General features: G+C 36.2%; 1 protein-coding gene across 1 annotated transcript in view; it reads left to right on the plus strand.

The window, feature by feature from the left end:
• LOC126973770 (zinc finger protein 62 homolog) overlaps positions 1-16,086 on the plus strand; it is a 40,747-nt gene that overhangs the window by 14,504 nt on the left and 10,157 nt on the right. Inside the window, exons 3-6 of the mRNA XM_050821094.1 lie at positions 447-657; positions 2,928-3,048; positions 12,046-12,163; positions 14,635-14,847. Of these exons, the coding sequence (XP_050677051.1) occupies positions 447-657; positions 2,928-3,048; positions 12,046-12,163; positions 14,635-14,847 (663 nt within the window). The remainder of the gene's footprint in view (positions 1-446; positions 658-2,927; positions 3,049-12,045; positions 12,164-14,634; positions 14,848-16,086) is intronic.

Genomic DNA, 16,086 nt, shown 5'->3' on the forward strand with positions numbered 1-16,086 from the left:
TCAGGATCTGACGTCATTAAAATGGCGGCCTGCACCTTATCAATTTGCGGGATTTATTAGAAAAGTTTGGGTGAACTCGTATTATCTGATGATGATAGTCAATCAATATTTGAAATTACTGACTCGATCACAGACAGACATTCCGTTTTTTAAATACTATACCTATAATTTAAGACGATCCAAATAGCCGAATGGTTAGTGACCCTGACTAATCTAGAGGTCCGGGGTTCGAATCCCGGTAGGTGCAATGATTTATATTATGGTGAATATGGATGTTTGTTTCGGGTCATGGATGTTTATATGTATTTATGTATGTTTAAGTAAGTATATTGTATTAAATATATCGCCGTCTTGTACCAATAGTACAGGCTATGCCTAGTTTGGGGCAAGATAATTTGTGTAAAAGTGTCTCAATAGAAATAAAATCACCTTTACTATAGTTACAGAGTCTAGACCATACCTACATGTCCCAATCTCTGTCGTCACTCGAATGCGTCGTAAAACGAAACTACGACAGGGTGTTTGTAGACACAAATGAACAAGTAGAATGGACGTCACACTATATAGCTATAACCCCGCAGGATGTTAAGAACGAAAGCTTTGATGTGAGCACTATACAGGAGGCTGTTAGCTACATGGACGACCAAATTATTGGAGGTTTGTAATTTACAAAAAAAAAAGTGCGTGTGTACTTATGTATGCACGCAAGAAGTTATACTTCTTTGGCCCGCGGACTAGTAAAAAATAAGTACTCCGTGTCACCTTACATAACAGTATAGCACCGAAACAAGCCGATTAACGTGTAAATACATAGCCCCACGCACACACTTACACTACTACAGGCCGATAGGCGGCCATTATGAGAATTGTCATCGTCTGTGACAGATCAGTTTGCGTCTCAATTATTTTTTTTTTAAAATGCCGTCGTGCGTTATGATAAAGTGTAAAAACAATGCTATATAAGTATTTGTGGCCATAAATGATTATTTAATGGAGAAAAAATTGTGTAACTGGTATGGTATGGGTGTGTAATGGTACCCCGTCACCGCACACACACTAGCATAACGGTGCTTCACTTGCTAATATCATGGCGCGGAGTCCTTATTTTACTCGTCCGTGATTTACAACCTTCACGCTGCAATGGTTCGAAATGACCAGAGGGATGCAACTTTCGCACATTGGCACTGCCATCTATATTATTAGGTACGCTGCAAATTCATCACGATGGCGATCATTTTACATACATTAAAGATAGATAGATGGAGCTAGTGATAGAAAAAAACTCACTTAAGTTTCTTATTAAAACAAAACTTGAATATCGTATGGTAATCAAACTAATTAGAGGTGTGTCATTGAAGGTTTTTAAATTAATTTAACTGTTTTTTGTCAATGGTCAACAGGTTGAAAAAACTGTTAACTCGTCAACGGGTTTTGTAAAATCGGTTAATTCATTTATTAATAATTTAGGTTTTAGGTTTTCATTACGTCAATATAATATCAAGTCAACGTTTTCGTTCGCAAATTCGTCAACTATTTTGAATTAAGCTGTTTTAGTGAGGCATTCAATTTCTTCATTTATTGTGAGTTACGGGCGAAGACGTTGATTGAATTTATTAGCTTATTATGTTCAACAGGTTTTTTCGTTGAAGGAAACAGTTAATTCGTTAACGAATATAAAACTGTTAATAAATACAGTTTATTGATTTAACAACCACCTCTAAAACTAATATGACACCTATAAGAATTTCCATCCACAAGTAAAGAACAATCTACAATATTAGTCAATTTCGCGATTTGCAATCAATTTAATACAACAAAAGACTAAAGAGTATAAACATAATGAGCGCCATCTAGCGAAGGTAGTCGGTACCCTACTAGCGTAAATTATTTTTACTAAAAATAATGCAGCGCCATCTCTTAGCCTGGGCACACTGATTTTACATAATAAAAACATCAGTGGCACATCTATATCTGGTATATAGTGTATTATCTATAGAAATGACTAGAGACGCGGCGCACGGTGTTCGGATGCCGCGTACGTCGTCAAAACGCCAGTGTCGTCGTATGAAAGAGACCAGAACAATACGTTCAGAAATACACATAAACTAGCTGACTCGACAGAGGTTGTTCTGTATATAATAAAAAATATACTGTTTGATAGGAATTTGCCAATAATATTTCAAAACATCAATAATTATTTCGTAAAATATTCTGTTGTTTGTTATAATGAAATTGTTTCACAGCGGAACTGTCAAACCGTGCGTCATTAAATTCTCTCCACACAAATATGTCCATACAAAACAAATATTGAAAATAAAAATAATTTTGGGTCCCAAATCGAAATAAAAACTATCCTATCTCTCAGGTTGGACCAAACTGCGCTCGATGAAGTAATCCCCATTAAAATCCGTTAATTAGTTTAGGAGTCCATTGCGGACAAACAACGTGTCACGTAATTTATATATATTAAGATACTAGCTGACCCGGCAAACCTTGTATTGCCATATAAATTTCAGATTTCGTTTCTACTTACCTACTTCACGCTTATTTTATATTTTAGATAATTCACACTATAGTTTTATAAATTACAGCCTTTGAGTTATTCTGGTGTGTAAGCTTTATTATTATAATGTTTCATCAAAATCCATTCAGTAGTTTTTGCGTTAAAGAGGTACAAACATACATCCAGACATACAAACTTTCACATTTATAATATTAGTAGGATACATATAAATATACAGAAATATACTTATTCATGGTTTACACTTTACAGTGCCCGGAACGCGTTGCGGTATACTGTTATTATTCACTTCGTGGATCAATGATACTAATTTAATTTGTATGTTTCATGCTTGCCTTATGAATTTGAATCTTCTTGATTGCAACACATTCATTTCAAAGTACTCAACAACTTGTTTTTTTTTTAGTCCCCGAATTGGTGTTAAAGAATCCATTGACCGGTGTTATGTCGCACATAGTTGTCGGTACGGATCCAATAGTGTCGTCTTCTCAGAATATTAAAGCGGAATCTAATGACTACATAATTAGGTGAGTTTATATTATTATTTTTGAGAAATTTGCAAGAAAATTAGCTTTATAACAGAACACCGTTTAACTATACCAGTGGGAGTTATACTTTGCACAGGAAGACTATGGGTACCACAACGGCGCCTATTTCTGCAGTGAAGCAGTAATGTGTAAGCATTATTGTGGTTTAGTCTGAAGGTCGCCGTAGCTAGTGAAATTACTGGGCAAACGAGACTAGACATCTTATGTCTCAAGGTGACGAGCGCAGTTGTACTGCATTGTAATAAAATATGTAGCACTAGAATTAAGTACAAAGAGTTTTCGTGGCAACAAAAGTAACAGTATACAATGATTACAAAGTCATTAAATATAAAAAATATTAATTAAAGTATTTTTTTTATGTACGGCTACTTTTATTATTTATTTATTCATTTAGGCAATAAACAAATTACACTCTTTACATGCTTAAACTTAAAATATGTTAATTCACTTATAAGCTACCACAGCATTCATAATTTTTACTACGTTTATAAGACAGTACATTTTAACAATTTAAAAACTAAAATGTATAAATGTCGTAATATATAATCGAAATATGAAACCAAGGTTTCTATGACACATGTATGTATGTATTGAGCAAGCGGAATGAATAAATAAATGTTCTGCGATTTGGCCAGTGAGTTATATGATCTACAGAGCCTAGAAATAGATGCATTTTGATCCAGATTAGTCCTAGATTGTGGTACTACAAACAACGAATAGGCATTTTTTCTTATTAATTTTGGAGGAACAATTATTTTGAATTTTGATAACAAGTTTGGAGAATCTATTTTACCGCTAAAAGTATTGTGTGAAAACAAAAGATCTATCACTTTCCTTATTATCCAGTAAGTACATTATGGTTAGGTAATAAGTACTACAGTGCCTACCTTGCCAGAGAACCGATACACGCCCTTGGCACCTCATTTTTTTTATGAATATAAGGGAGGAGACGAGCAGGACGTTCAGCTGATGGTAATTGATGCGCCCTGCCCATTACAATGCAGTGCCGCTCAGGATTCTTGAAAAAACCCAAAAAATCTGAGCGGTACTACAACTGCGCTCCTCACCTTGAGACATAAGATGTTAAGTCTCTTTTGCCCAGTAATTTGACTAGCTACGGCGCCCTTCAGACCGAAACACAGCAATGCTTACACATTATTGATTCACGGCAGAAATAGGTGCCGTTGTGGTACCCATAATCTAGCCGGCATCCTGTGCAAAGAAGCCTCCCACAGCATTCTTGGATTCCACCATTGACTAATATTAGTATATTCTAAGTCAGTGGTCGGCAAACTTATGAGCCAAAGAGCCAATTATGAACATTACAACAATTAAAAAAAAATTGGGAGCCAAATCTGCTTGTTTAGTCATTTTTTATTTCACTAAATAAGTAATACACTAAGTAAAACTAAATGTGCTTGCATCTCCTTGGAAAGTATTAGTAAATCAGGTTTGTTTGTATGTGTAATGTTAGGTAAGCATGATTCCAAGCTCTCATTCTCTCTCACCACTTGCGTTGTGAACTAAGATCACATTTTTCCGTCTCCCATATTTCCAATTCAACGCAAAGTCGTTCGAATATAAAGCGCCATATCTCATTGTGTTTTGAATCCAGCAATCATATTTCAAAGCTACTTTTGTGCCAGAGCCGCACTCGAGAAGCCAAAGAGCCGAATACGGCTCTGGAGCCGCATTTTGCCGACCACTGTCCTAACTCTATGGATTCCACTGCTGGTGACGAACAATTTGAAAATATTTTAATTTTAAATTTCAGCACAATCTCATACAAGGAGCCAGAGAAGCCTATTCAAGTTCAAAAGCAGCCGACAGATGATTTCATGGACTTGAAATGTGGATATAGTATGGAATATATGTCAGAAGAGAATATGCTGGCTTGTAGGTAGGAGAGCTTTCTTCATGTGAAATCTTTCCTTACAAATGTAATATGTAATATTCAAGTCTTACATAATTTATATGTCTATAGGTACATATAGAGACACTTAAGCTTAGTGTGCGTGACAAGCTACGTCTTACACTCGCGTTTTGTTTGACACTATGTGTAAGTGTGCGTGATTTGTTCGAAATAGTAGTTCTAAACTCAATTTCTTTCGACGTTTTCACAGCTGTCATAGTCTCTCTAGATGTATAAATGATCTAAGATTCGAGTTTGCTTCTAATTAGTGTAGGAAAGAATCTTTTCTTAGTATTAAATTTCTTAAAAGGCTTTTGCTTTTATAAATGATCTAAGATTCAAGTTTGCTTCTAACTAGTGTAGGAAAGAATCTTTTCTTAGTATTAAGTTTCTTAAAAGGCTCTTGCGTTTATCAATGATATACGATTCAAGTTTGCTTCTAACTAGTGTAGCGAAGAATCTTTTCATAGTATTAAGTTTTTTAAAAGGCTCTTGGGTTTATAAATGATCTAAGATTCAAGTTTTCTTCTAACTAGTGTAGGGAAGATTCTTTTGTTAATATTAAGTTTTTTTAAAGGCTCTTGCGTTTATAAATGACCTATGATGCAAGTTTGCTTCTAACTAATGTAGCAAAGAATCTTTTCTTAGTATTAAGTTTTATAAAAGGCTTTTACGTTTATAAATGATCTAAGGTTCAACATTGCTTCTAACTAGTGTAGCGAAGGATCTTTTCTTAGTATTAAGTTTTATAAAAGGCTTCTACATTTATAAATGATCTAAGATTAAAGTTTGCTTCTAACTAGTGTAGTGAAGAATCTTTTCATAATATTAAGTTTTATAAAAGGCTTCTACATTTATCAATGATCTAAGATTCTAGTTTGCTTGTAACTAGTGTAGCGAAGAATCTTTTCTTGATATTAAGTTTTTTAAAAGGCTCTTGCGTTTATAAATGATCTAAGATTCTAGTTTGCTTGTAACTAGTGTAGCGAAGGATCTTTTCTTAGTATTAAGTTTTATAAAAGGCTTCTACATTTATAAATGATCTAAGATTCAAGTTTGCTTCTAACTAGTGTAGGGAAGAATCTTTTCTTAATATTAAGTTTTTTAAAAGGCTCTCGCGTTTATAAATGTACTAAGATTCTAGTTTGCTTCTAACTAGTGAAGCGAAGAATCTTTTCTTGATATTAAGTTTTTTAAAAGGCTCTTGCGTTTATAAATGATCTAAGATTCTAGTTTGCTTCTAACTAGTGTAGCGAAGAATCTTTTCTTGATATTAAGTTTTTTAAAAGGCTCTTGCGTTTATAAATGATCTAAGATTCTAGTTTGCTTGTAACTAGTGTAGCGAAGGATCTTTTCTTAGTATTAAGTTTTATAAAAGGCTTCTACATTTATAAATGATCTAAGATTCTAGTTTGCTTGTAACTAGTGTAGCGAAGGATCTTTTCATAGTATTAAGTTTTATAAAAGGCTTCTTAAATGATCTAAGATTCTAGTTTGCTTCTAACTAGTGTAGCGAAGATTCTTTTCTTAGTATTTAGTTGTTTTTTTTTGTATGGAAAACGAGGGCAAACGAGCGTACGGGTCACCTGGTGTTAAGTGATCACCGCCGCCCACATTCTCTTGGCCTTGCCTTTAAGGAAGGTGTACGTGCTTTTTTTGAAGGTACCCATGTCGTATCGTGCCGGAAACATCGCACAAGGAAGTTCATTCCACAGAAGCGCCTTGTGCCACGATCAAACCTTCGCTATATCCAGGCTAATTGCCAGGCCTTCCCCCTTGCTTTCAATAGCCGCCGCCCATCTATGTGTTAGGTATACCAGAAGATCGCCAGTCGACCGACCATGGCGAAAGCCGTACTGCCGGTCGTTGATCAACTGGTGACTCTCAAGGTATACCAAGAGCTGGCGGTTAATTATGCTCTCCATAATTTTGGAGACTCTGTTTTCGAGTTTGTCCAAAGACGATTCCTGCGAAGACTTTTATTTAAATTTAACAGAAAACTTGTTAATTTCTCTTATGAGGTTAAACTTAAATATTTTAAACTTGATCCTCTATGCTTGTGCCGTGTGCTGCTTGACACGATGCTACTTCATAAAATAATACTCAAAAGGATACTTCATTATTACCAAAAATAAATTTCAATTGTAAAATCCCTAAACGTACAGTTTGTACCAACAACATATTTAAACATAAACATCTTAGCCGTACTAACCAAGCATATCACTCCTGCATCAATCGTATTTGTCGCCAATTTAATACACTTTCTCAAAATAATCATCAACTCAATTTATTTAATTCCACATCAACTTGCCTTCGTCATAATGTCATTGACAATGACTCACTGCGTAAGGGAGCTAATTTGTAGAAATTACTATTATTTTTGTAACACTACTTACAATAATCTGTGTATCTCTAAATCTTTTGTACACGCCAGTTATTGATATTTTTGCTATGTGTCTTTTAGTTTTAAGTCTTCCTTTTGATAGTTTTACATTTGTGCATGAATATTGTGTCAAATAAAGTAAAATAAAACATTGATAATGTTTTTCTCTTATTTATATTCACTTTTCATACTTACACATATAATTAACTATGCAACTAACGCAGGCACTTTTAAATAAATTCTTTTTTTTAATTCTCTGATCGTAATTTATTGATGGAATAACACTATTCATGTTTCATTTTTTTTCTTTATTACTGTTAACACTGCTGTTCTTTCCATTAGGGAAACCGTGGTAGTAAATAATTGGCTATGTTTTTGTATTTAATGGATAAAAATAAATGATCTAAGATTCAAGTTTGCTTCTAACTAGTGTAGCGAAGAATGTTTTGTAAGTATTAAGTTTTTTAAGGGCTTCTGCGTTTATAAATGATCTAAGTTTCTAGTTTGCTTCTAAAAGGCATAAAAGGTGATCACTTAACACCAGGTGACCCGTACGCTCGCGTGTCCTCCTATTCCATAAAAAAAAGCATTTATTTTCTCAAAATTGATTTCTTTAGAATTCTTTAAGATGTCATTTCTAATATACTAGATACTACTAAAGCTCACTAAGCGGCGCCAGAAACTCTCCCAGCATTCTTTTTTTGCGCTCTTTTCAATAAAAATATACAATATTGTACAGTCATTTCTATCGCTATATAATAATCACAATCTAGTCCCAGGCTGTCCGATCACTTAGATATTCAGCTGTGGATTAGTAGGGTTTACGACAGACCCATTTTTGAATAAAACATTTAAATTTATTTATAGATAATGCCTGAACAGTGACTGGGACTTTATTATAAAAGTGTATACATTTAACCTTAAAGATATTATGTATCTTATGAAGCCTACTAGAATTAGTTACAATCAATCCCTTATTTCTAGTGTTATAATAATGAAAATCACTATTAAGAGCAAAAAGGTGACGATTTTCATGAAAGTATATGAAATTTTCATAAAAGTACTGACAATGAATACTCATAATATTTATTTCTTAAAGAGACTGTCTATAAGCAAGCTGATATATAACACTATATCAATGTCAGCAGCATGATCCCACAGTAAAATACCGTACGTCATAATGCTGTGAAAATAACTGAAGTACACTAATCTAGTGGTCGCAACATTCGTGTGCTCTCTAATCTTTCTAACGGCATATGCCGCAAAGCTGAGTCTATCTGCTAGTAGGGCAATATGTGGATCACACTGAAGCTTTTTATCTAACGTGATACCCAAGAAGACCGTAGTGTCCACAAGTTCCAATATCTGGTCATTTATAAGTACGTTGGTTTGTACCTCCGCAACACACGCTCATCTATGCATTCGTTAAATATTGCTAATTCAGGTGCTATAATGTTAAATATGTATTTTACAATATTAGTCGAATGGCCCCATAGGTTATTTGTATTTTTTAGGTTAATTAATTTAAAGATTTTAAGTATATTGCTACCTTTAACATACTTAAATTTCAAATCAATGGAAGATACTGGAACATGTAATTTAAGCATATCATGTGCTGCTTCTGGTCTAACTAGTGTAGCGAAGAATCTTTTCTTAGTATATATATTATAAAAGGTTTCTGCGTTTATAAATGATGTAAGATTCAAGTTTGCTTCTAACTAGTGTAGCGAAGAATCTTTTCTTAGTATTAAGTTTTTTTAAAGGCTCTTGCGTTTATAAATGTTCTAAGATGCAAATTAGCTTCTAACTAGTGTGCGAAGAATCTTTTCTTAGTATTAAGTTTTTCAAAAGGCTTTTGCGTTTATAAATGATCTAAGATTCCAGTTTGCTTCTAACTAATGTAGCGAAGAATCTTTTCTTAGTATTAAGTTTTACAAAAGGCTTTTGCGTTTATAAATGATCTAAGATTCCAGTTTGCTTCTAACTAATGTAGCGAAGAATCTTTTCTTAATATTAAGTTTTTTAAAAGGCTCTTGCGTTTATAAATGTTCTAAGATTCAAGTTTGCTTCTAACTAATGTAGCGAAGAATCTTTTCTTAGTATTAAGTTTTACAAAAGGCTTTTGCGTTTATAAATGATCTAAGATTCTAGTTTGCTTCTAACTAATGTAGCGAAGAATCTTTTATTAGTATTAAGTTTTTTTAAAGGCTATTGCGTTTATAAATGTTCTAAGATGCAAATTCACCAGTTGATCAACGACCGAGTACGGCTTTCGCCATGGACGGTCGGCAGGTGTTCTTCTGGTATACCTAACACATAGATGGGCGGCGGCTATTGAAAGCAAGGGGGAAGGCCTGGCAGTTAGCCTGGACATAGCGAAGGCCTTTGATCGTGTATGGCACAAGGCGCTCCTCTCAAAACTTCCATCATTTGGGCTTCCCGATAGCTTGTGCAAGTGGACCTCCAGCTTCCTCACTGGGCGTAGCATACAGGTCGTTGTCGACGGATATTGCTCGAACCCGAAGCCCGTGAATGCTGGAGTGCCCCAAGGCTGTGAGCTATCTCCTACGCTGTTTCTTCTGCATATCAATGATATGTTGGACACCTCCAACATTCATTGCTATGCAGATGACAACACTGGTGATGCCGTATACACGGGCCATGCAGGTTTCTCTCGGGAAATCGTCGACCAGTGCCGGGAGAAACTTGTGTCTTCTATCGAGTCCTCTCTCGAGAAGGTCGAGGAATGGGGTGAATTGAACCTTGTCCAATTTAACCCCCAGAAGACTCAAGTTTGCGCGTTTACCACTAAAAAAACCCCATTTGTCGTATCACCGCTCTTCGAGAACACTTCTCTTAAAGCCGCGCCTAGTATCGGAATATTGGGTCTCGAAATCTCGAGCGATTGCCAATTCCGTGGCCATCTGGAGGGCAAAGCCAAATTGGCTGCGAAGAAGCTGGGCGTCATCAATAGAGCACGGCAATACTTCAAGCCGGCCCACATTCTAGCGCTGTACAGAGCGCAGGTCCGGCCACACATGGAGTATTGCTGTCATCTCTGGTCTGGTGCACCCCAGTATCTGCTCGATCCATTTGAACGCGTGCAACGTAGAGCAGCTCGAATTGTCGGGGACTCAGTGCTCTGTGAACGGCTGGATCACTTGGCGTTGCGTAGAGACGTCGCTTCATTGTGTGTCTTCTACCGCATTTATCACGGGGAGTGTTCCGAAGGGCTGTTTAACCTGATTCCTGCCGCCGAATTTCACCTTCGCACGACACGCCACAAGTTACGATATCATCCCCACCATCTGGATGTGTGGCGGTCCTCCACAGTGCGGTTTTCAAGCAGCTTTCTCCCTCGTACTACAAAGCTGTTGAATGAGCTTCCTTGTGCGGTGTTTCCGGGACGATACGACATGGGTACCTTCAAAAAAGCGAGTACACCTTCCTTAAAGGCCGGCAACGCTCTTGTGATTCCTCTGGTGTTGCAAGAGAATGTGGGCGGCGGTGATCACTTAACACCAGGTGACCCGTACGCTCGTTTGTCCTCCTATTCCATAAAAATAAAAAAAATTAGCTTCTAACTAATGTAGCGAAGAATCTTTTCTTAGTATTAAGTTTTTTAAAAGGCTTTTGCGTTTATAAATGTTCTAAGATTCAAATTAGCTTCTAACTAATGTAGCGAAGAATCTTTTCTTACTATTAAGTTTTTTAAAAGGCTTTTGCGTTTATAAATGTTCTAAGGTTCAAATTAGCTTCTAACTAATGTAGCGAAGAATCTTTTCTTACTATTAAGTTTTTTAAAAGGCTTTTGCGTTTATAAATGTTCTAAGATTCAAATTAGCTTCTAACTAATGTAGCGAAGAATCTTTTCTTACTATTAAGTTTTTTAAAAGGCTTTTGCGTTTATAAATGTTCTAAGATTCAAATTAGCTTCTAACTAATGTAGCGAAGAATCTTTTCTTAGTATTAAGTTTTTTAAAAGGCTTTTGCGTTTATAAATGTTCTAAGATTCAAATTAGCTTCTAACTAATGTAGCGAAGAATCTTTTCTTACTATTAAGTTTTTTAAAAGGCTTTTGCGTTTATAAATGTTCTAAGATTCAAATTAGCTTCTAACTAATGTAGCGAAGAATCTTTTCTTACTATTAAGTTTTATAAAAGGCTTCTGCGTTTCTTGACAAAAACAATCATTTTAGGGATCTTTGTGCAAAATTTCAAGTATAATACCCTAAGGGCTTAGGTTTTCTGTTGATGAATCATTCGGTGTGCCTGCATTGCTAATAACTTACTATAAATTTATAATATACTAGCTGACCCAGCAAACGTTGTTTTACCATATAAATTATTTTTAGAGTTAGACTGTTTCTTGGTCATTGCAACATTACTTTATTTTTCTAAAATGAAAGAATTTTTCTTAAATAGACGTAGCCTAAGTTACTCCTTATTGCATCAGCTACCTGCTAATAAAAGTCCCATCAAAATCGATCCATCCATTACAGAGATTAGCTGGAACAAACAAACAGACACACAGGCAAAATTTGTAACAAATGCTATTTTGGTGTATGTACTGTATATATAGTCATATGTACATATAGTAAAAAGGGTTATTTCAATATTACAAACAGACACTCCAATTTTATTTATATGTATAGATAATAATATGGTAGTTTTTTTTTCAGACAAGAGCTAAAACAACAAGTACAATACGCCAGCGCGGTTTATAAATGTGAATTATGTATTATCGGATTTTATATGCAACAGCAGGTAGAGGAACACTTCGAAAGCGCTCACAAGGAGGTAATTGTAATAATTCATAGGCCATTGCAGAAGCCCTTGATGAAAACTTATTGGAAAAGGAAGAGAATGTAACAACAATGAAAGGGAATTGAAAGGAAATAGTTATTTGTTCAACAAGTGAGCAAAGTTATTTTTTGCTGCGAGTGCTGACTTTAAATCACGAAATGGCGAAGTAGTCTAGAATTGAATCACGAGCGTAGAGATTGATTCTAATATAGACTACTGAGGTAGTGAGTGATTTAAAGGCACGTGACAAAAAAAAATTTGCTCTCGTGTGCAACATACAACTTTTCACCACGACTAGCGAGAAAAGTGTTATAGTAAGAGAAACAATTAAGATAATTTACTAGTATTTATTTTAAATATTAAGTCTTTAAAAAGGCAATAGTAAAATTTATAAATCTTAATTTCGATAAGTGACATAATATAAAGTTTTGTGACAGTGAGATAATATGCTAGGCTGAAATTAGTTTCGGAACGCACCGGATCGCATTATGATTTTTTTTAACGTGGAGTATTGGATGGATGGTCACGTGGGGTTCGAAATTTAAATCACTTTGCCTCACGCTCGCAGCAAAAATCGTTTTTGCTGTGAGTTCTCACGTAGCAATAGCGCCCTTTTCGTGCTGGAGAGGTGAAAAATAAATTACGGGCGATCTGAGGTCGGGAAGTGGAAAAGGGCAAAGGGAAAACACCCCCCCCCCCCCTTTTCCACGTTGAAATCTTTACTTTCCGATGGTGCGAATCCGAGCGGATCCGAACATTTACCATTGTAATGTATATTTTTTTTTACACCATCGGAAAGAAAAGATTTCAACAAATAGAATGCACAAAAACTTTGAAAAAAGCTAATATTAAGCTGGTGAATTTTCGATTGAAAATAAGGGTTCTTATCCGATATTTGAGTCAAAATTTCAAAAACATCCTTTTCCAATAAGTTTCATCCTATTATTTTTTTGGTTTCAAAAATTATCGACCCTGGTCTATCACTGTTTCTATATTATTCCTGATACTATATGTTTTCTGATAGAGTTGCGTTTCGATGATAAAACCGAAAAGAAGTAGTAATGAACCAGGGACGATAATCAATATATGTAGTTTAACGCACAAAAAATTAAAAGTGGGTAGATTGGTAACTGCCACCTACTCGCTACTACAGGTGACCCGTCAGCAAGACGTTTGAAACTATGACCAAATAGTAAATCGATATCTGACAATAACTGCCACCTACTCGCTACTACAGGTGACCCGTCAGCAAGACGTTTGAAACTATGACCAAACAGTAAATGGATATCTGACAATAATTGCCACCTTCTCGCTACTACAGGTGACCCGTCAGCAAGACGTTTGAAACTATGTCCAAATAGTAGATTGATATTTGCTAATAACTGACGCCTACTCTCTCTTTACTATCAATAACTGCCACCTATTCGCTACTACAGGTGACCCGTCAGCAAGACGTTTGAAACTATGACCAAATAGTAGATTGATATCTGACAATAACTGCCACCTACTCTCTACTGCAGGTGACCCGTCAGCAAGACGTTTGAAACTATGACCAAATAGTAAATCGATATCTGACAATAACTGCCACCTACTCACTACTACAGGTGACCCGTCAGCAACACATTTGAAACTATGTCCAAATAGTAGATTGATATTTACTAATAACTGCCACCTACTCTCTCTTTACTATCAATAACTGCCACCTATTCGCTGCTAGAGGTGACCCGTCAGCAAGACGTTTGAAAGCATGACCAAATAGTAGATTGATATCTGACAATAACTGCCACCTACTCGTACTGCAGGTGACCCGTCAGCAAGACGTTTGAAACTATGACCAAATAGTAGATTGATATCTGACAATAACTGCCACCTACTCTCTACTGCAGGTGACCCGTCAGCAAGACGTTTGTAACTATGACCAAATAGTAAATCGATATCTGACAATAACTGCCACCTACTCACTACTACAGGTGACCCGTCAGCAACACATTTGAAACTATGTCCAAATAGTAGATTGATATTTGCTAATAACTGCCACCTACTCTCTCTTTACTATCAATAACTGCCACCTATTCGCTACTACAGGTGACCCGTCAGCAAGACGTTTGAAACTATGACCAAATAGTAGATCAATATCTGACAATAACTGCCACCTACTCGCTACTACAGGTGACCCGTCAGCAACATATTTGAAACTATGTCCAAATAGTAGATCGATATCTGACAATAACTGCCACCTACTTTCTCTTTACTATCAATAACTGCCACCTATTCGCTACTACAGGTGACCCGTGAGCAAGACATTTGAAACTATGTCCAATTAGTAGATTGATATTTGCCAGTAACTGCCACCTACTCTCTCTTTACTATCAATAACTGCCACCTACTCTCAACTACAAAAAATATACAGTGTAAAATATATATTTTTATTTGTATGTTTAAAGTATATATTTTATTTATTTCAGAGACCGAACACAGAAGCATGTAAGATCTGCTATGTGTATATAGATGTAGGTTCCTTGGAGTCTCACACGAGGTCACACTACACTCGATACACCTGCAAGATATGTCCCAAGAGCGAGATGAGCCTGCAGTTGATAAAACACCACGTAAAATCGCACCTGGTGAAACCGCTGCCAAATAATGTGTTCAATATTGAAGAGGCTGTGATGAAGAAGGTATGTTGGACCAGTGGGAAGCTCCTTTGCACCGGATGCCGGCTAGATTATGGGTACCACACACGGCAGAAATAGGCGCCGTTGTGGTACCCATAATCTAGCTACCGAAATCTATCTATCTATCTACCGAAACACAGTAATGTTACACATTACTGTGTTTCGGTCTGAAGTGCGCCTTAGCTAGTGGAATTACTTAGCAAAAGAGACTTAACATCTACATCCTCATCGGAAGGCCTAAAATTAAATTTTTTGGTGGTAAATATGAGCACTATTCTATAGTTCTGCAGACGACTTTGAGCATTCTAACTTCTAATCGATAGTTCTAGAATATTTCCGTACTAAAAATTTACTTATTTGGATGTACTCCTAGAATATACTGCCCAGTACCAGCATCTTCCATTTGACTGAATACAACGAAGAGTTGTTCGAATCATCGACAATCAAGTCATCTCCGATCGGCTTGATTCGTAGAGATTGGCATTGCGTAGAGATGTGGGTTCTCTCTGCATCTTCTACCGCATTTATTACGGGGAGTGCTCAGAGGAGCTGTTCGGGTTGATTTGAGTTCGAGTTCATCGCACCACCGGACATTAAAAGGCATTTATTTTCTCAAAATTGATTCCTTTAGAATTCTTTTTGATGTCATTTCTTATACTTAAAGATACTACTACCGCTTCGGAAACAAATGGCGCTCTGAGAGAGAAGAAGCGGCGCAAGAAACTCTCCCACAGCATTCTTTCTTTTGCGCTCTTTTCAGTAAAAATATACAATATTGTACAGTCATTTCTATCGCTATAAAATAACCACAATCTAGTCCCAGGCTGTCCGATCATTTAGATATTCAGCAGTGGAGTAATAGGATTTACGACAGAGCCATTTTTTTTATAAAACATTTAAATTTATTTATAGATAATGCCTGAACAGTGGACATTACGTGCAAAGTACCAACCACATTACGTAGACATCTGGCATTCCACAACCGCGCGTTTTATTAGAAATTTCTTACCTCGCACAGCCACTTTGTGGATTCAATTACCGGCTGCGGTTTTCCCGAATAGATACGACTTAAGGGACCTTCAAGAAAAAAGCATACTCTCACCTTAAAGGCCGGCAACGCATTTCTTGACACACCTGTTGTTGCGGATGTCCATGGGCCAACGCCCATGCACATCAAGTGAGGCAACCCTCACCTCTCCCCGTCGCGTGAACCTCTTTACCCCTTTGCCCTCTTTTATATAT

Source organism: Leptidea sinapis, chromosome 2, assembly GCF_905404315.1.
Source record: "Leptidea sinapis chromosome 2, ilLepSina1.1, whole genome shotgun sequence".
NCBI classification, from domain to species: domain Eukaryota; kingdom Metazoa; phylum Arthropoda; class Insecta; order Lepidoptera; family Pieridae; genus Leptidea; species Leptidea sinapis.